Source organism: Osmerus mordax, chromosome 25, assembly GCF_038355195.1.
Source record: "Osmerus mordax isolate fOsmMor3 chromosome 25, fOsmMor3.pri, whole genome shotgun sequence".
Taxonomy (NCBI): domain Eukaryota; kingdom Metazoa; phylum Chordata; class Actinopteri; order Osmeriformes; family Osmeridae; genus Osmerus; species Osmerus mordax.
This window is the reverse complement of record NC_090074.1, coordinates 1,421,513-1,443,448: the sequence shown is the minus strand read 5'-3', so window position 1 is coordinate 1,443,448 and position 21,936 is coordinate 1,421,513. Positions and strand designations below refer to the sequence as shown.

Below are 21,936 nucleotides of genomic sequence, written 5' to 3'. Positions count from 1 at the left end.
TATTGTTCCGACATAATAACGGGCCAATGTCGGACTTGCAGGCGATTTTTGAGCCAACTGCCACTGAGGATTGGTAAGTGCAGCACACTGATTCCGATGAGGGACAGCAATTAAAGGAGGTTTCAGACGGCTGTTCCAGTTAGGAGCTGTGTAGTGTGAAGTGAGTGATTGTGATAATTTGTCAGTTGCCTTTGCGACAAGAAGAGCAGAAAAGAAAGTTTGACGTCTCGCCTACACTGTACTCTTTGTGAGGTTGCGTTTCCTTCAAAGTATCAACGTTAAGTATTTGTAGTAATCTACCATTTACAATAAATATTCCCAAATATGATTAGTTGGCAGTTGGGAGTTGGCAACTATAGTTACTGTATGCAGCCTTGATCTTATTCAATGGCTTCCCCTTTTGGTGGTCCGAAACTGGTCATGGGAAAAGTCCCTGTCTGACCAACACACTAGTAACTCAGCCAAAAAATAAATACACTGCAGTAAGTGACATTCTGGAATTCAGTCAACACAGTCCTAAAGCATTCATGGATGCTAGATGCAGTGCTGCAGTCAACACTGCGATGATAAATCGTTTCTCCGTGCAGTGAAAAATGAGCAAATATGATAACAATGACCTCTAATCTATAATTTGCTCCTTCAGGAAATGAGCAGGCCCTCTTGTTATTTTGACGAAATGGGCAAAGTGGCAATTTCACATCTGGGTAGTAACCGATGTCAATTATTCACGCTCGTCAGCTGCCTCTAATGTGCCTAATTTGCTTAATAACATATCATGCTGAGAAGCACCGAGGAGAAGTCATTTAAAAAAATGAAGCTGCAGTTCTCGATTCATAACATAAGCGGACCTTCATGCACAGAAAGATGACACTTGAAGGTCCTACATGCACAGATCAGTAAACAAGAATCCCAAGTAAACTGTCCTAGTGTACAGTATTACTCATGTAGTACTAATGTACTGTAGTACTAATGTGTTCCTAAGATGTTAGGACCCATAAAACTCTATTTCTTACCTCTCTATATTGACTGATCAAATAGGATACTGTCCTGTAAACCCCATAGAAACAATAAACTTTTTATTTTAATTTTTTACACAATATCCAAATTGACTCTTAAATCAATTCTGCACCGAAAAAAGTAAGAGTAATATTCTCCACATCACATTTGTGATCCTTTAGTTTCATATTTATGTGTTTGGTTCCTTTTCAAGATTCCTGTGTCCCACTATCTGTTCAGTGCAACATGGAGATTGGCAGAGCCACATCTCACAGCCAGGCATCTCCAACCATCTCCTCTGGTTCCAACCTCCCAACTTCGTCTAACCTTCACACGGCAACAAAGAGACGACAGTCTCTACACGTCAGCAACAATCTCCATGTCTTTTGTCCAAGCAGCCCTCGCCCGCCACCCCACCCACCCCCCGTCCATGCCCCATCCCACACACTACTCTCTCTCTTGGTCGGTAGTCCAACAACAGCTGTTGCTCCAAATTGCGATGTAACCACCAATAATTCCTGCCTTTGGCGGAGTCAGGCTGGTGGAGGGAGGGGAGGCAGGCTTGGTGGAGGGAGGGGAGGCAGGCTGATGGAGGGAGGGGAGGCAGGCTTGGTGGAGGGAGGGGAGGCAGGCTGGTGGAGGGAGGGGAGGCAGGCTTGGTGGAGGGAGGGGAGGCAGGCTGATGGAGGGAGGGGAGGCAGGCTTGGTGGAGGGAGGGGAGGCAGGCTGATGGAGGGAGGGGGGCAGGCTTGGTGGAGAGAGGGGAGGCAGGCTGATGGAGGGAGGGGAGGCAGGCTTGGTGGAGGGAGGGGAGGCAGGCTTGGTGGAGAGAGGGGAGGCAGGCTGGTGGAGGGAGGGGAGGCAGGCTTGGTGGAGGGAGGGAGGGGAGGCAGGCTGATGGAGGGAGGGGAGGCAGGCTTGGTGGAGGGAGGGAGGAAGGGGAGGCAGGCTGGTGGAGGGAGGGAGGGGAGGCAGGCTGGTGGAGGGAGGGGAGGCAGGCTTGGTGGAGGGAGGGAGGGGAGGCAGGCTGGTGGAGGGAGGGAGGGCAGGCAGGCTGGTGGAGGGAGGGAGGGGAGGCAGGCTGGTGGAGGGAGGGAGGGAGGGGAGGCAGGCTTGGTGGAGGGAGGGAGGGGAGGCAGGCTGGTGGAGGGAGGGGAGGCAGGCTGGTGGAGGGAGGGAGGGGAGGCAGGCTTGGTGGAGCGAGGGAGGGCAGGCAGGCTGGTGGAGGGAGGGAGGGGAGGCAGGCTGGTGGAGGGAGGGAGGGAGGGAGGGGAGGCAGGCTGGTGGAGGGAGGGAGGGAGGGAGGGAGGCAGGCAGGCAGGCTGGTGGAGGGAGGGAGGGAGGGAGGGAGGGAGGGAGGGAGGGAGGGAGGGAGGGAGGGAGGGAGGGAGGGAGGGAGGGAGGGAGGGAGGGAGGGAGGGAGGCTGGTGGAGGGAGGGAGGGGAGGCAGGCTGGTGGAGGGATGACCAGGGGGCACAAAGGACAGGCCAGTGAGGGGCTTGGCGGGAACGCCGCAAGGATATGTGCTGCATCCCGGCAACGCTCAGAACAGACAAATAGAGAGAGGGGGGGGGAGGGAGAGAGAGAGAGAGAGAGAGAGAGAGAGAGAGAGAGAGAGAGAGAGAGAGAGAGAGAGAGAGAGAGAGAGAGAGAGAGAGAGAGAGAGAGAGAGAGAGAGAGAGAGAGAGAAAGTGACAGCAAAGAGAGAAGAAAGGAGAGGGGAGAGACAAAAGAGAGAGGGGGGCAAACAAGCCTATCCTCAAGAGTTCTGCCACCAGTCCTCTCTGATGTAATGTACTCAGCTCTCTACACAAAGTGGTTGGGGAGCAGGCAATATGGGATTAGTTATTTTTAACAAGCCTAGCGGTCCTTAAGAAATCGTGGGTCTCTTCTATGATTAACAGTTGAGGCCAGTGCACTGGGAAAGCAATTCAACGACTTAATTTACTAATTTTGAACGTTGCGCAACTTTCAAAAGAGTTTGATAGGGATCATTTTCAACCTGACCTGTTATAGTTAACCCAAGTAATGATAACTAAACTAGTTCTATATAGGCTACAAAATAAATATATGAAACAAAATCCATAGCCTATAGGAAACCTCACGGGGTTGTCCTGGAGATGTTGGCTTTAGATATTGCACTACGACATGCCATGTATTGATGAACGTAAAACAATTAAAAACGCAAGAACCATCCTCGGGTGAAGACGGTTTAACTTCGATGACCTTAACATGTTGCCAATCCGGATTAACTAACCTACTCAATCTATTATATGCCGACCTCCTGTCCGACTGAAAATATAGGCGATGTCAAGATGCTCAGAGTGGACTGACCAAAGCCAAGTTGGCACATAATTTAACATACTATTCCGTTCAACGTAAAAAAATGCAATAATCTATTTCAGAGAGTTGCACTGATGATATGAGAAAAGTTGCGTTACAAACACACTGGTACCTTTCAGGGTAACTATTTGGTGCAACCGAATAATGCCAATTGCGTTTCACCAATTTCACCTTGGTTAAAGCGTTATGGTATGTGGTTTAATGCCAATTTTTAAACCCATGCAATTTAAAAGGACAACATCACGTGTGATATTAAAATAAAGGAACAAAAATAACACGCGTGAGTAAGATATCCCATTCCGAAATATTAAAATCACATACCTTGTTGCATCAGAAGAAATGTCATTCCGACCAGCATAAACCAAAACACGGGGTTCTTCATGGTGATTGGTTTGACGGGTCTTTTCGGTGTGGAAGTGCGTTGTTGGTCAGAAATAGACTTCAAAAGGAATATCTCCGAAAAGTGAGGAGAAGCGGAGTGATGTTCCCACAACGTGTCTGTCCTTCTATCTAACTGTAATGCGGCCACCAACGCAAGCACTACAGAAGTCCCTCCTTCACCGATGTATTGGTCGTAATTTGTGAGTGGCTGCTTGCTAGGCTTGTGGTGCTAAGCGCCGCCGCTGTCCAAGAACCCGCTGCTATTCCATTAACGAAGTCAGCAACAGTAGACCGCTTCTTTTTCGTTTTACAACAACGGGGTCCGCGTTTTCTACTGAGAAGTATATCTATATGGGTGCATGCAATCAACGGCAGGATTTGTTTGGAAACAATGAATATTTGTTCTTGATTAGGTTCAGCTTGGTTGATTTTGTTTAACTATTTGATTTGGTTCAGAGAATACAATGTTGTATCTTCTACACTGGGAAAAGCAATAGGCTACATTTAAGACATGTACTTTATATTCATGTCGAATAAACATGAGAGGAATAAATTTAGATGTTTCGGGGGTTGCCTACGCGGAAAAGATAGTCATTTGACAGTAGCAGTTGATTTTGCACCCAATCACTTATAAGCTGCAACAATATACAATGACGGTTATAGCGCAATAACAATAAAAACGCAGTTCCTCTGGCAGTTGGCTGTTTGGAATCATATTTTTGCTGCATAGTGACTCTTGTTGGTATTGGGTCCAATAAGTTTGTGCTGGCAACACTTCACTTCAGAGTTCAGCCTAATTCTGTAAGCAGTCACAACATCCTATAGCTACCTCTAGATGTTATGAACGCAGAGCGGTAGAACGCAATATATATCACTTTTCAATTGCTCTGGTACAGGGCAGTCGATCTGAATAATTTCGAAGTAAACTGTTTGGTCAGCCCCATTATTTTTGCAACGTCCAGACTGATTTGTTGTCATCTTTTGACCGCACGACGGCCAACTCAATTAGTATCAACTTAGATTCGTCAGTGATGTTGTCATACCCTCAGAACAGTTTCCAAAGGCAACGCTTAAGATCAAGACATCTCTCCCTCTCCCTGGCGCATTGCCTAACCTGATTCAAATAAATTATACTTGCAGGATAGTAACTTTAAAATGTTCTGGAAGTTCTTAATAGACTATTAAATCTGGTATAGACAGAACAATATCCTGTTTTCCTAGTTGTAGATCAGCCAGGATCCGGATGGGCTAATTATCCATGTCATTAAATATCTGTTACATCTTAGAAGGTTCCTCCTTCTCCCGACCACTAGGGGCAGTGCCTCATGGATTTGGTTGGGGTTCAATCTAGGTTGATACAGTATTATATACAGGGGCGTAGCCAGGACATTATTTCTGGGGGGGCCAGCTCTGGCCAGTCTTTTATTTGGGGTGGCACTTGATTGTCAAAAACTACTATTTTAAAACTCACACACTGCATCACTCAGAGCAGCAGTTTTCTAACGGTATCCGGTGGTTAGCTGCTAGTCTCCATTGAAGTGCTGTCAGAATGCAGGTACGTTGGTTTGTGTCTTGCGCTGTTGATGGGGGCGTGGCCCAACATGTTGCGAATATGGGGCTTGTAGCATAAGTGACAAATGCCAATATAAGACTTTAGATTTTATTTAGATTTTTAGATTCATTTCAGCTTTATACCGTTTCTGTCCAGGAAGGTTAAAAAAAAAACTTTTGTTTTTGTGAGGTTGGGGGGAGGGGGGCCGGCAGGGTGGCCAATCTCTGACCAATGGTGGCCGTGGCCCCCCCTGGCCACCACGTGGTTACGCCCCTGATATTAAAACAATATCGTACAGTATATTGGACCTTGGTTTCGATCCAATCACGAGGAAGAATAAGAATCATGTTTAATGAATAATGAGACAAACTCGACGCACTGAGATTTGTTCATGTCACTCTCACCTTCTCTTCCCAGAGGAAGGGTATTAAGTACAACCAGGTAAAAGATTCTTCCCACAAGCAGTTAGGGTCCTGAACTCCCATAACTGTTAGCCTTTTATTGCCAGTGTCCTCTTGGTCTAATGGTAGTAATGTGACAGGCTGGGTTTGAAACCTCTCAGGTTAGTCTCCAAGGTAGCGTCTTCCTAGAAGAGGGGGATCAATACTGCACAAGTGGTTGGAAAAACCTTTCTGCTATTACGATGATGCAGACCTTAAAACCACAAATATAGATGTCTGAGAATGACTGAGTCTCCTAATCGGACAGGGAGATCCTGCCTTAGCGCAAACACCATGCGCTCCCTGTCGTGCAGAAGCAGACCTCCTAGGAATAAAATAAAAAAGTGGGCTCCATAAATGACATCATGTTTTAAAGATAGCCTTACATGTTCATATCCACACAGCTTTAGAGCCAAGGCAAGATTGATTAAATTCCCATTGTGGGGGTCATGTATCACCATGGTATAATGTTCAGCACCCATACCCCTGCCTCTGGTTCCAGTATACAGTGGGTAGGAATGATCTTCATTCCAAAAAAGACATTAAAATAATTCCATGTTCACAAACATCTCACTCTCTATATATACACAAATATATATAGACACACATGCACACATATATACATGTATATATATATATATGGGTATATATATTTATACCAACAAGTTGATCTGAGCGAGACACCATCAACTGCATTCCAGATGTACTGATGTTTCCACCGCTAAGAGCTGTGCTTTTATACTTCATCTGGTTGATGTGGAGAGGATTCACTTTGATGACATGTACCTTCCTGTGATCTTTCTGCTCAGTCGTTTTCCTGAAAAGGCCCAGGAGTCATGATTATCTCCAGGGAACAGGAGCAGGTCACAGGCCACAAGGAAAAATTGGTGTCTTGGGTGGAAAGGCAAAGCAAGTAGCCCGAGGCTGTTTGTTTAACCTATGTTTTCCCCCCATGTTGACGATTACAGAAGGTAGCGTCACCGAAAGTAATTGTTTTTTTAATGTAAATGCGGGGGGGAAAAAAATCTTTAAGAAACCCAACCGAGAGTGACTGCAGTCAAGTTCGGTGAAGTGCAACTGTGAGTCAAGTCCACATGTCGATGAAATCCCCGGATCAATTGTAAAAATCTGAGTCAAATCCCTCAAGGAATGGGACGACTGCTCTGCAGAAAATGAGACATACTTGCAAAATTGATTATTTGACAATCCTGCTTAGCGCATTTGTGCCAAGGCAAACCACCAGGATTATTACAATATATTCACAACAGGAATAGTCTGTCAGCCTGGAGGGTTTTGTTATTCCAGAACAGTAACTGGCAGAGCAGTAACATTCATTGAGAGATGTAGTGGAAATGTAAAAGTACATGGTCTGTGTGGGCTTGGTCTGTGGTGTGGGCTTGGTCTGTGGTGTGGGCTTGGTCTGTGGTGTGGGCTTGGTCTGTGGGGTGGGCTTGGTCTGTGGTGTGGGCTTGGTCTGTGGTGTGGGCTTGGTCTGTGGTGTGGGCTTGGTCTGTGGTGTGGACTTGGTCTTTGGTGTGGGCTTGGTCTGTGGTGTGGGCTTGGTCTGTGGTGTGGGCTTGGTCTGTGGTGTGGGCTTGGTCTGTGGTGTGGGCTTGGTCTGTGGTGTGGGCTTGGTCTGTGGTGTGGGCTTGGTCTTTGGTGTGGGCTTGGTCTGTGGGGTGGGCTTGGTCTGTGGTGTGGGCTTGGTCTGTGGTGTGGGCTTGGTCTGTGGTGTGGACTTGGTCTGTGGTGTGGGCTTGGTCTGTGGTGTGGGCTTGGTCTGTGGTGTGGACTTGGTCTGTGGTGTGGGCTTGGTCTGTGGTGTGGACTTGGTCTGTGGTGTGGGCTTGGTCTGTGGTGTGGGCTTGGTCTGTGGTGTGGGCTTGGTCTGTGGTGTGGACTTGGTCTTTGGTGTGGACTTGGTCTGTGGTGTGGGCTTGGTCTGTGGTGTGGGCTTGGTCTTTGGTGTGGGCTTGGTCTGTGGGGTGGGCTTGGTCTGTGGTGTGGACTTGGTCTTTGGTGTGGACTTGGTCTGTGGTGTGGACTTGGTCTGTGGTGTGGGCTTGGTCTGTGGTGTGGGCTTGGTCTGTGGGGTGGGCTTGGTCTGTGGTGTGGGCTTGGTCTGTGGTGTGGGCTTGGTCTGTGGTGTGGACTTGGTCTGTGGTGTGGGCTTGGTCTGTGGTGTGGGCTTGGTCTGTGGTGTGGACTTGGTCTGTGGTGTGGGCTTGGTCTGTGGTGTGGACTTGGTCTGTGGTGTGGGCTTGGTCTGTGGTGTGGACTTGGTCTTTGGTGTGGCTACGACCTGTGTGGACTTGGCTGCTGTTTGGACTCCACAGAAAGAGGAAAGAGAGAGGACAAGAGTGCTAGAATCACGCTGCAGGTGATGAACTAAGACCACATGGGTAGGAGGCAGAGAGTTTAGAGTGTGTCTTCTCCCTAAGTCAGCCTTCACCGATCGGAACCTCTGACCTGTGTGTGTGGGATGATCCTAAGGCCTGGGAAATTGATATAACTCAGTGGTAGAGCATTTCACTATGGGTCAAGAGGTTGCAGGCTCAATTCCCCCCTTTCCCTATGTTAGATTCGGATAAAATGGTCTGCTAAATGAGAACATTAATATTCTAACAGGCACTGCCCAGTTCTGGTGGCATATTCCAAAAGTCTTTTGCCACAGAGCATTCTTCAATTCACCTACAACTTCCATGAAACTGACAAGTTATCGTCTTGTCTGCCCCCGCAGGGCAGGAGAAAAAATATGATTCCAATAAAAAGTCTGTATGAACACGAAGGACATTAACGCTGTTCTGTAAATGAGGGAAAACTCCAGAAAAAGATTATTATGCAGTGAAAGAGGACCACGGAGGATGCTGACGCTCGAGGGACCAGGAAGGGATGGAGGCATATTTAATACTAGTAGTTTCATGCATTTTTATTCACCGTGGGACACCGGTTGTATTGCATACAAAAGCGCCTCAGGTTTTATTAATCCACATCTAAATCCCAGTATCAGTTCTCTTACTGTGGGTCTGCAGAGAAGTCCATTCTGTCACAGAGAGGAGAGGGAGGAGGGCGAGGGTGAGAGGAGGAGGAGAGGGAGGAAGAGGTGGAGGAGGGGGAGGAGGAGATGAGAGAGAGAGAGGGGAACACTGAGTGGTACTGGAATGAAAAAAGAATTTCGACTTGCTTCGGGGGGAATGTCCCTGTACTTACTGTAAGTCGCTCTGGATAAGAGCGTCTGGTAAATGACTAAATGTAATGTAAATGTGTAGACTCTGAATGTAGATGAAGTCCTGATTCCCGGTTGACGAGCTGGTGGGTGCCATGCCTCCAGTCTGCCATCCCCACCACCAACATGAATCATTTTCACGGCGTCGTGTTTCCGTCGAGGCAGAGGGGACAAATGACCTGACATTTCTGACATTTATTTGAGTCTGACTTTCGCGTGATAATCAGCCCCGGCAATCTTATAGATATATATCACAAAAACAACGACATAAATCCACACGGAATGGGAGCAAGAGGATTAAGATGGCTTTCCAAAGCACTGGAGGAACACAAACCAGGCCCTGAATCTAGGAGGACAAAGAAGCTGCTTGAATTAAATGAAAAGTATGACAGCGTAAGGCAAATACGTTGGAACATATCCTTCCATTAACCCCTGTAACACGTTCCCCACGGAACAACACACTAAACCTTATATTGTCTGACAGCTGGAATGTACATATTGTAGTGTACCTGTGTCTGTGGGTTGAAATACATGCACCATCTAACTCTTCAACTATACCCCCACTTACACCATACTCTATTCATATCAATAATTAATGTCCCTCTCTAAGTTCAACAGTGTTACTACTCCATAGAGACCTGGCTTAGGTGCGAATAGTGTTAGAGAGTGCATAATAGGTTGCTGAATCGTAACACTAATTGTAAATCTGTGAAACTGTGAGATAATCTCAGCATTATAAAAACCTTTTGCTGACTATGAATTAGTGAGGGGAGAAAAGGGGTATTGGGTGTAGTTTATGAAACAGTGTAAGCTTAGAGGTCGCTTCCCTCTCCTTCCTCCATCCTTGAATTCCATTTACTCCTCTCCATCCCTCTCTCTCTTTCTCTTCATCACCTGTTCTCATCAGCTCTCATTTTTTTCTCTCCATCCTCTGCCAAGCACAGACGCCTAAAGAATTAATCTGACACCAGTGCGAAGCAACCTTAACCAATGACAATGGCGAAGATCCTCAAAAGCTCACCACTTATCACCCGTCGGCTGATTGCCTGCAATGACAGGGATTGCTAGTGATGGATAACGCTAGCTTGCGATACTGTTATACGGTTGAATATCAAGTGAGAAGGTGACTATGGTGTGACGAGTCTTCGCAGTAGCAAGACCACTTTTTTACGTGTGTAATTACTGCCCTCTGCTGGATAAAAGGCCAAACAATAGACCTCAAGACATTTTTTAAAAGAGGCTGTTTGATTGATTTTAAAATGCACACTCATCCTTCTGAAAACATCATCTAACATATGATTTCTAAATAACAGCCAGAAGTAAAAGTCTGAGTATGGTTTTGACTGTGTTGCATACAGCAGGCACTAAGTGTATCATGTATAGCTTGAAACAGACCCTTTCCTCCTCGTGTCTAACACCAGGAGATGTTGATCTAGCAGCTGAGTTGCAGCGGTCACTCTCCAGCTCAGTGCTCAGGGATCGGGCTTTTTTCCTGCCTGACAGCCTCAGTACATCATGATGGATGGGAAAACCGTCTGACCTGGGTGAAAGCTGGGGCATCACTGCCCCCTTCTGGACTGGGTGTAGAACTGCATCTACACAGCAGATCGATCTCAACAGTAACCAGAATGTGGATGGAATCTGTTTGACTGTTTTCATTCACAAGTATGGTTCCAAAAAATTATGTTAGATATCATTCTTAGAAGTTATTCATGAGAGGAAGTAAGTGTAATTATATTATAGCTGTAAGCTCAAAGCTAACATCAACATCATTCAAAAAGTATAAAGTTGTATTTTATCACACAAATTTGACTTTTAAATAAAGTTTTATGGAAAGGGTACTCAATTAAGCGTGTGCTCAATAACGTTTCTTATTTTTATCCCCTCTACAGTCCATTATGTAATGTAAAAGGACATGTTATTGGGTGGTGTATGTTTAGAAAAAGGCTTGCTAAGATTGAAACATTTTCCTAGTTTTTGCACCTTGTAGCCATTATTCTTTAAAGTATTCTTTAAAACTACTTTGAAATAGTTGGTAATAGTCAGAAATAGGTTAAAAGCAAAAGCAAGACTACCATTTATTATTTTCAAAAGGGCAAACTTATTTATTTTTCTTCTTTGAGCACCACTTTCTTAAAGCAGACATACCTTTAGGACCCCTGTGATTTTAGTTTAGTCCCTGAGAACGCCTGTTGTTAAATCCTCTAAGCCTCCATTAGGTTTACATTTTTTATTTATGTATTTATTTTTCACAGTAATGGCAGACATGGCAAAAGTACACACATCCTTCACTCAAGTAGAAGGATGTGTAGAAGTACTCATGTTTAAAAAGAGTCTTGTAAAAGTTAAAGTTCTCACTACACTTCTCAAATATTTTTTCAACTTTTCAAAACTTTATCTTTTTCAAAACTGTTTTTCGCTTATGGCTTTTTTTTCTAATTCTTTTGCAAATATTTTTTCCATCCATCCATCCATCATCTGCCGCTTTTCCGGGGGTTGGGTCGTGGGGGCAGCAACCTAAGTAGGGAGGCCCAGACTTTCCTCTCCCCGGCCACTTCCACCAACTCTTCCTGGGGGACCCCGAGGCGTTCCCAGGCCAGCCGAGAGACATAGTCCCTCCAGCGTGTCCTGGGTCTTCCCCGGGGCCTCTTCCCAGTGGGACGTGCCCAGAACACCTCACCAGGGAGGCGTCCAGGAGGCATCCTTATCAGATGCCCGAGCCACCTGGCCCCTCTCGACGCGGAGGAGCAGCGGTTCTACTCTGAGCCCCTCCCGGATGACCGAGCTTCTCACCCTATCTCTAAGGGAGAGCCCGGACACCCTGCGGAGAAAACTCATTTCGGCCGCTTGTATTCGCGATTTCGTTCTTTCGGTCACTACCCACAGTTCGTGACCATAGGTGAGGGTAGGTGGATCAGGTGGATCGGTGCGGCGGATTGGTGCGGATCGGATCGTGAAATATTTTTTTTCAACCAAAAAAACTAAAAAAAACTGTAACAAAGTATTTGTACTTTGAAGTATTTAAGTTAATAACTAAATATTTGTACTTCGTTACTTCCCATCTCTGAGTAATGGAGGATGTTTTCAACAACTCTGTTGGTCTCTCCAGTAGCCTTTGGCGGGCCTCAAATGAATCCGTTTGAAAGTGGCTGCAAAAGAGTTGATGTACAAGGATGCCACTGGGAGGAAGCAATTCAGCATTCCTGTGAAGCTGTTTCATGGGTTTTAATCAGCAGAATCAAAGAGAGGGGCTTCTAAGGGAGTTCATGAGTGTATAGTTATCCTTCTGTCCTGCTGGTTTTAAACAGTAGGATGTCCCCTCTCTGTAGCCACAGAGCTACCACTGGATGATCTGCACCTCCTGTACCCATAACAGAGACCCACTATCAGATGTGTTAATCATTTTCATGGGAGGGGTTGGAAGGTTTAAGTTAAATATACAGTATTTTTGTTCCATTTTCCATGTTTTATTGGAGAGTTTTAAGTGAATTGTTACGGGAAAGGCAGGGAGAAAGACAGACAGACAGAGAGAGAGTGAGAGAGAGAGAGAGAGAGAGAGAGAGAGAGAGAGAGAGAGAGAGAGAGAGAGAGAGAGACATGCAGCAAAGGGCTGTGTCTTTGTGGTGGCAAAACAAGTGATCACGGTTCACTCCCAAACGAACAGAAACATTGTTTCTATTGATACAGTAAACGGCTAATCCTCAGAGCATCCGACAAGGCAGGGTTTGAAAACCAGAGATCTTAGGTTTAACTTTTCATTGTGTTACCGTCGTGTTTGAATTAGGCTACCTTCCATTATTATAATCACCTTGTCCTTGGCCGTGTAGAATGTTTCACGGTCTCTGTGTGTAATCTCATTATGGCTGTGGGATTACAATAATGCATTTGATGAAAGCCCCTGGAAGACTTTACCAGAAGATCTCAAGGCCATCTCGCTGATATTATTCCCTCATGTCGTCTTGGTCTTAACCACTACAGGCCAAATGCTAAGTCTCTTTTCTCCTGTCCCTCATCAAATATGTCTGCATGCGTGTCGCTCGTAGGCACCCAATCAAACGTATGGATCTTAATCTTCACAGGGGGATGAAATTTGGAGGAACAAAATCAGGATGATTAGTTTATGATTAGTTCTCCTGCCCTTCAGGTCGCTGGTCCACAGCTCCCACAATGCCATTGTCTCTTTCCCCTTAAGATTTCCGACATCCATTGGAGATTACAGGAAAGGCTTAGATAGTCGCCCTAACCCCGCTAGTCCTGTCCTCATTGTCTCGTACAGGGAGTCAGATGGCTGAGCGGTGAGGGAATCGGGCTAGTAATCCGAAGGTTGCCAGTTCGATTCCCGGTCATGCCAACTGATGTTGTGTCCTTGGGCAAGGCACTTCACCCTACTTGCCTCGGGGGAATGTCTCTGTACTTACTGTAAGTCGCTCTGGATAAGAGCGTCTGCTAAATGACTAAATGTACAGGGTGAGATATGTGACATGGATCACAGGGGGGCAGAGAGGGGGGGGGGGGGGGGGTCTACTGGAGGTGAGGGTTCACAGGTGAAAGGTCCTGCTGAATCCAGACTTGAGATACAGATTTTTCTTTTCTCAGGCAGATGGACACAAAGCTTGGCAGAAATCTTGAGTAACCTCAACGAAAAGGATTTAAGAATGGAACTTGGTGGATATCAAGTCCTTCTGGCCTTTTTGTGTGTTATTATAACTTGAACTGCACTTGCATTCACAATATGCTAAATATAAATGCTAATATATCACAACCTGTCTCAAAGCTTTCAGGCACAGAGATTTAGACATATTTTCAGTAGTTTTTAAATTACACATCCCGGATTTAAATATTTAGCCTTCTGGGAAGGACTTTTATTGCGGACGACTCCAACAAATTCAGTAACTCTGACGGTAACTCTGACTCTTCCAAGGATAATCTCTCTCACTCTCTTTCTTTGAATAATCAGAATGCAAAATATCATTGATATTATAGAACAAGCAATAGGCAACCATGGAAAAAATCATGTAAATACAAAAATGTTTTACTGCAACATAATTATGGTATACTGTCCTTTAATCCTCATGCACTCACAACTAGGTATCTTAGCATTCAAACCTGACAAACAGCCTAAACCCTTGTGTTATCTTTGGGTCATTGTGACCCTTCAGTCATTGTGACCCACCCACGTGTTGCGACCACTTTACCTCATACAAAAATAAAGTGAAGCATTTTCTTTTAACCGTCGGGCTGTCTCAGACCCCCCACAGCGCGACGGTTAAAATAAATGCTTTTACATTTTTTTTGTATTGGGTAAAGTTGTCGCAGCACAATGATGGGTCGTTGTGGACCTTCGGGCCATTGTGACCCAAAGGCAGCACAAGGGTTAAGTTCTCACTGTTGAGTTGGGGTGCTGCTTGCAGTACTCCTGTGTCCACAAGAGGTCCTCGTGTTCCCATTCATGGCAAGTACAACTGAGCATGTCACAAAACACAAAGGATCTTGCATTTGCAAAATGAAGCCATTTGAATTACATTTGTATCAATACTTGTTATAACTTAGATAACTTCTGTTGGAATAATAAACAAAATCCCTTTAATCATCAGAATGTTGATCCCAAACATCTGTAGTATGACTCGATGACAAAAGTCAATTAATAATTTGGTCTCCTAACCCCGGCAAGTTCCTCAAATCCTTTCAATGAATAGTTTAACAGTTATGAATTAAGGCTGTAACAACCACACATGTATATCCTGGTCTGCAGTGGCACTGTCTAAATGTCTAGGAGTAGACATATTGAGTATTTCACCAGCTGAACTAGGTCATCCAAGATCACCTTATCTTTCTCGAGACCTCTGCTTTAAGGCCAACAGTTTAGATCTCACCCCACCACTCATCCTATGGAACACGTACACACCCAGCTGTTCTCGTATCTTATACATGCCGTCTTAAATCTTCTGGATCCACTTGACATATAGATGAACAAAATATCCAGTGTTTCTTCCTAGATAGAAACACTGTATAAGAGTGTCTGCTAAATGACTAAATGTAGATAGAAAGATAAGACTATCCTTGTGATAGGCGGCCTTTAAAGTGGGACACCAGCTCTGTTATCCTGCAACTGGAGATCTCTTATGTTGATATTTTGAGCATGATCCAGTTTATCCGTCTGGCTGAAGAACGCAGTTTATTTGAACACATGCATTTTGGCTGATGTTCAAACATCCTGTCAGGATCACAGAGGACTGAGGGATCTTCCAGTGTGACTGAGGCCATTCTTGAATGTTCAAGACAGATGTGTTTTTTACAGGGCATCCAATTCACAATTTAGGGGCATTGCATCCTTCACAAATATCCCAATCGTCTCCTGTAAAAAAATTTTCTCTCCAACCATAGATGGATTGTCCAAACTAAGCAGGAGCAAGTCTGTTGTGTATTAGTGGTCCCCTGTCGGAGGGCTGACCCAAGGCAACCCTTCCTAGCCTCTCACTCCTGACGGAAGCAGATAAGTGGTGAGTTGATGTTGTGTTGTGGCTCATTGTGACTAATTTACAATGAGAGAAAGAGGCATATCTGAGGATTTACAAAATAACCTCTCCAAAATAATTTAGGTTATTTGCATTTTTACCGGGATTTGCAAAAGAGAATGCAGATGGAGATGAAACGAGAGAGAAAATGGAGTTACTAATAAGTGGAAATTTACTGAGCTTTCATGGTAGTTATAGAGGACATTTGTGCAAACATCCATGAGAGCTCTGATTGATCTTTGATTGATTTTTATGCTACTGTGTCAGCATAGGGTTTAGGCTGTTATCCATTTCCCTATATAGATAACAAGATTATGCATAGAATCTGCTAATATGATCTCAAAATGTTATTTTAAAAATAGCTGGACTTTTGTCCAGCCTGTGCCTAACAGTTTTTTTCTTTACTTCCTGATGTGTGTTCGATGTGTCAAATGGTGCATCTGTACCTCTCTGTTTACATGTTACAACAAAAAAAGTGGTCCGTGCTTCGTTGTGGAGATGTACATGGAGGGTTTATCTCATAACACATGTCTACAGGGAGTCAGGTATCAGGGAGTCAGGTGGCTGAGCGGTTAGGAAATCGGGCTAGTAATCTGAAGGTTGCCAGTTAGTTTCCCGGCTGTGCAAAATGATGTTGTGTCCTTGGGCAAGGCACTTCACCCTACTTGCCTCGGGGGAATGTCCCTGTACTTACTGTAAGTCGCTCTGGATAAGAGCGTTTGCTAAATGTAAATGTCTACGCCCTCTTAAACACGGTTTATTTCTGTCTAATTTCCTGGAATCAGTTGTCCCCACTTCCCCTTGACGACCCTCCCAAATCTGAGAGTGGGAATGCAGGTGTGTCACCACCGCCCCCAAAAAAATCAGGTCAAAAAATATTCCAATTCAGTTTGTTTCAATGCTTAACAATCACCCGTTCTCCGAGCGAGGGACACTGTCTTCTGGGCGTCTCTGTCCTGTGAATGGACACATTACAGTCAGCCTTACCCCTGCTCAGTCACTAGCTAGCCAGCAGCCCGGTGATGGAGGGAGAGAGAGGGGGAGAGAAACTGAGAGAGACAGAGACATATAGAGAGACAGAGACATATAGAGAGACAGAGACATATAGAGACACAAAGAGAGAGAGACACAGAGAGAGAGGGAGCGAGCGAGAGACAGAGAGACAGAGAGAGACAGAGAGAGAGAGAGATCTGGAAACAAAGCTGGACAGAGAGGTGGGGGGGGGGGGTTAGGGTTGGGGGGGTCGACAGATCAGCTGGGGGGTTTAGGGAGTCAGGGCAGAGGTGCATTAGAGAGAGAGCTCTGCCATGAGAGCACTTAACTGGCTAAGAATGCAAGGAGGAGAGAGGGGAGGAGAGAGGGGAGGAGAGAGGGGTACAGGCAGCCCCCCCCCCCTCACCCCATATCCTCTGTATGTAGTACAAAGGCCGGTCAAAGAGGGACTGTGTGGTTTTATACTGCTCGTCTCCGACAAGGAAAGAGCTTTCTCAGGCGCCAAAAGGCATTGTATTGAAATGATCCGTTTCCACCAGAACCCATACGGTCCCATTAGGAGGGGTGGGAGACAGCATGCGGGCGGCATTCTGGTTCCAAGTCCTAATCCCAGGCTTGAGGAGCACCAGGCAGCCTGGCTGGCCGTTTGTTCAGGCTCTGCGTGGACGGATGTCGGCTATGAGGGTGAAGCCACCTCTTTACATCGCCGGCCCTCCACCTCCCTCTCCATCACCATCTCTCCACCTCCATATCATCCACTCTCTTTTCTCCTCCTCCACCCTCTCCCCTCCTCCTCCATCGCCTCCCCTCATCCTCCACCTCCTCCCCCCTCTCCCCTCCTCCACCCTCTCTCCTCCTCCACCCTCTCACCTCCTCCACCCTCTCTCCTCATCCACCCTCTCCCCTCCTCCACCCTCTCCCCTCCTCTACCCTCTCTCCTCCTCTACCCTCTCCCCTCCTCCACCCTCTCTCCTCCTCCACCCTCTATCCTCCTCCACCCTCTCTCATCCACCCTCTCCCCTCCTCCACCCTCTCTCCTCCTCCAGCCTCTCTCCTCCTCCACCCTCTCCCCTCCTCCAGCCTCTCTCCTCCTTCACCCTCTCCCCTCCTCCACCCTCTCTCCTCCAGCCTCTCTCCTCCTCCACCCTCTGTCCTCCTCCAGCCTCTCCTCCTCCACCCTCTGTCCTCCTCCAGCCTCTCCCCTCCTCCACCCTCTCCCCTCCTCCACCCTCTCTCCTCCTCCCCCCTCTATCCTCCTCCACCCTCTCTCATCCACCCTCTCCCCTCCTCCACCCTCTCCCCTCCTCCAGCCTCTCTCCTCCAGCCTCTACCCTCCTCCACCCTCTCTCCTCCTCCAGCCTCTCTCCTCCTCCACCCTCTCCCCTCATGACGGACAGCTCGGCTCGTCCCTGTGCGAGCCGTCCGTATCGACTCCCCCTCCAAGGCCTAATTCCATTAATCAGTGCAATTTCCCTGTGGGCAGTGGTTTATTTTCGTCATCAAATGTTTGATGAAATCTTTAGACGCGGCGTATTAGCGGCCCAATCCCGACAAATAGCTGATTGTGTTAACAAGTCACAAGCTGCGCCCAGGCAGCGCTCAGCTCTAATTTGAAAGGGAGTGAGGTGATAACGGGATGTGTCATCCTTTTGTGGGCGCGCATTAATGTTGCTGGCCGAGAATGCAACTGACGGGGAAATCGACAATCCTTCCAAATGGAGCAAAACAGGAAGAGGAGGGGGAGGAGAGGAGGGAGGAAGGAGGAGGGGGGGGAGAGGAGGAGGGGGAGGAGTGAGGAAGGAGGAGGGGGAGAAAGGGAGGAGGGGGAGGAGAGCGAGGAAGGAGGAGGGGGGGGGAGTGGGGGGGAGAGGAGGAGGGGGAGAGGGTGGTGCAGAAAAAAGAAAAACATTGACTTGCAAGCTGTGAAGTGACGGTGGGCTTTATTCCATTACCAGTCCTGATGGGGAGGGCTTAATGCATTGCCTACCGTGGTTTGAGATCTGCATTTTAGTTCCCTATTCTTCCACAGCTGCTATTAGAGTGGAACCACATGTTACCTACACCGGCCAAGTTCTTGAAAGTTTTATTTATTTGAGGTTTTTCCAGCTGAGCTATATGGAAAAGTTTAACATGCATGTAGGCTCGGTAACAATCACAACTGTTTAAAAAATGACATTTCCAATAGGGTGTGAAAAATGCTTCTGGTATTGGTATTTTAGATGCATTCAAGTCTTAAAAAATAAATAAATTGCAAGCAAGCACTATATCACAAGTATTTCATCTACAGACGTCTACATGTATATTGGCTGCACTGCTTCCAATCACTATGTAAATTGGACGCACATATATCTGTACTGTTTATGATGAAGTCCAACCATGCAGCAATAGCAATACCATGTTTCCTCCAAATCTATTTAATGTAGATTTTGCTTCATCCTATAAGGGCCCTGTTTGTACAGCCACCTCAAGGATTTCCAATGTATACACTTGTGCCTTATTTCCCTACAAGAGCCATCTTTCATAATAACCAATTGTTTTGTACCTCACGAAGGACAACCAAACCCAGGTCAAAATAAAGCAATCTACAGCCACCCACACCAACATTTCATCACAGCCCTATATTGAGTGGTTTTCAAATACACTATATTCTAGGTGATAGGTCTTCAGAAATGAAGAGACAAAGACATATGCACAGGTCCTGCCCTTAATTTATACATGCTTCTGCATTTACGGGAGGAGAGAGGGAGGGAAGGGGGGGTGAGCGAGTTGTTGTCGATGCTTCGGTATTCACTTCCTCCTTCGCTCACCTCGCAGTGAAAGAGGCAACAGCTGTTCATTTGATGCCGCCAGCACCTTCGTTGACCCCATCTCCGCCTGCGCGGCGACTGAGACCGAGGAGAAATTAGTTTTATTATCTGCTCCCTGCCGCATCGAGTCTAGCTGTGATTCCGCCCAGATTCTGTCCATTACGGGGGACCCTCTGTCTTATTAGTCTCAACACACTCGCTAACATGCCAAATCACTGCTTCGTTTGGCCGCGGAGAGAGAGATAGCCTGCTTTCAGTGAGAAACAGACAAGACACACAGAATCCGGACCTGACGACAGATGTGGCTTTGGAGGTGTGAGCAGAAAAGTACTGCGTGTATTTGAACCGAATGAGTCCATGTTGAGTCAAGTTGTGAGGTTTAATATTAAACCTGGCTTTGTTTTGCTGTGTTACCCTGAAAGACGTGTTTGAATCTAGTCGACAGCGTTCCTGCTCGTTCTGTCTGCTTTGAAAGGAAACTAACTGCTGCCGTCCAGATGTGTGGAGGCGAGAGCCGGACAAGCACTGTTGCGAGTCTACAACCTAAAATGATGGGATAATGTAGAAAATCTGTACCTCTTACGGTATCATCATTATAAAATGTGTTTACTTTTTGTTTGATATATTATCTCCCTCTCTTTTAAAACACACAATGTTTGTTTGGATCCCAAAATCTCCATCCATTAATGCAATTGACTGCCGTCAACAACAACAAAAAAGCAGAAATAGGTGATTTCACCTCAACAGTTAGATTTTTTTATTTGATATATTCAGTCCCCAACACAATGACAGCCTCAGTGACATTGATTACCTGATGCAGGGTGTCCCTAATCCCAGAGTTCTCTTAAGAGTCACCTGGTCTGACAAATGGGTCCTTGTAAAGGAGTATAATGTGTTCTTAAATTATTTTATTGACGGAGAGGGGGAGATGGACTCAGCAGGTAACCATACAAACTGATGAAGCCAACTGTGAAAGGGTCAATTTGGGCTCCATTTTCCATTTCTTTATTGTCTGCGTTTTAACTCCAGCTGCGGGTCTCTATGGGAGGCTTCCAGAAAACTTCAACGCCTAGTTGCATTTAACACTCTCTCTGGCTCCTCGCGGTGAAGTAGTAAATTGTTTTTAATTGTCAAGGCGCTGGCGTTCGCTAAGGCTGGCTGGCGCGGTTTCAGTCCCGCCTCCCGCCGCTCTGCCTCAGTGCGAACGGGACTCACTGTGTGGCCAGTATGTTTCACATAAGTCGCTTTTATAAAGCTCTTTCAATTGCTTATGGGTGTTTAATGGGGATGATTGATATTTTGGTATTAATACCGCACAGCTATATTTGTCAGAAATAGTGATTGTGGAGAGAGTAGTTTCAGAGTAGTATGACAGGGTGTGTATGACCATGGATATCATGTTGAATCTTGTACTTGATTGGTAATGACATCTTATGATATGTATTTATATATTTGTTGATAATCCATAAGAACTCAATTACACTGAAAAAGTATTCAGACCCAATAATGGGAGACCATTTTACAAAATGTTACTTTGGAATGGGATTCTGCTTGACATTTATTTTTATTCATATATATATACTGAAGTTTAAATCAATTATTCGAAGGTGAAATAAAAAGTATTCAAATTTTTGGTAAAGCTACCGTGCAGCAGCTTCTAGTCTTTTGGCGTACGTACAGGACTGTGCACAAGTCTTAGCCATAGCTTAGAATCCCAATTTTTTAAATAGTGACCCGGACTCTCAAGACTCAAAGAGCATTCTAAAGAAGTACGAGATGAAGTCATTCACATGCATGTTACTAGGAAACAAAATACCATCCAAGAGTTTGGATATCAGAGTAAACACACTAGGATCAATAACCAGGAAGTGGAAGCTCCTTCACACTGCAGAGGAAACAGACTGAAAACTGTAAGCTCAAACCAGACAACGCCACGCTGGAGAAACCAACAATCACCGTGAAGGAGCTGAGGAGGTCAGTGTCTGGGAGAGGAGTACTGGTGCACCAGGCAGACACGTCCAGAGCTTGGCTTAGCACTGGCAAGGTGGGAGGGAGCAAAGGCAGAAGATACTACTCAACAAGTACATTTTTCATTTAGTCATTTTAGCAGACGCTCTTATCCAGAGCGACTTACAGTAAGTACAGGGACATTCCCCCGAGGCAAGTAGGGTGAAGTGCCTTGCCCAAGGACACAACGTCAGTTGGCATGACCGGGAATCGAACTGGCAACCTTCGGATTACAAGCCCGATTCCCTCACCGCTCAGCCACCTGACTCCCTATACCATCCAAGTACCCAAGTACCATCTGTAAGCGTGGCGAGTTTGCCAGAAAGCAGCGACCGGCTGTGGAGGTTTTGTGATGAGAGCAGGGGATTAGGATTCACTACATCATGAGTTTGAGAGGACTACAAAATCAATCCCCACTTCTTTTTAAGAAAATTATTTGTTATGGTCGCATCCTCAGTTATAAAACAAAAGCTGTCCCATTTGAATGCGAAACCTCTGCCCGTGGATCAGATTGATGTTTTTGGCCCAATCCCAAAGAGCTCTGTGGTGCAGACCTGAGACTGCCCATGACTGCAGACGCATCGTCCCTGTGAAGCCAGGCGGAGGCTGGTGGAGGCAGATGGTGGCAGGTGGAGCCAGCCAGAGGCAGGTGGAGGCAGGTGAAGGCAGGTGAAAC

The 21,936-nt window shown here is 46.2% G+C and overlaps 1 protein-coding gene across 1 annotated transcript in view; it reads right to left on the bottom strand.

The window, feature by feature from the left end:
* Nucleotides 1–3,799, bottom strand: part of ntm (neurotrimin) — a 184,523-nt gene extending 180,724 nt beyond the window's left edge. The window contains exon 1 of the mRNA XM_067228983.1: nucleotides 3,661–3,799. Coding sequence (XP_067085084.1) covers nucleotides 3,661–3,721 — 61 coding nt within the window. The 5' untranslated portion in view covers nucleotides 3,722–3,799. The remainder of the gene's footprint in view (nucleotides 1–3,660) is intronic.
* Between the last annotated feature and the right edge of the window lie 18,137 nt (nucleotides 3,800–21,936).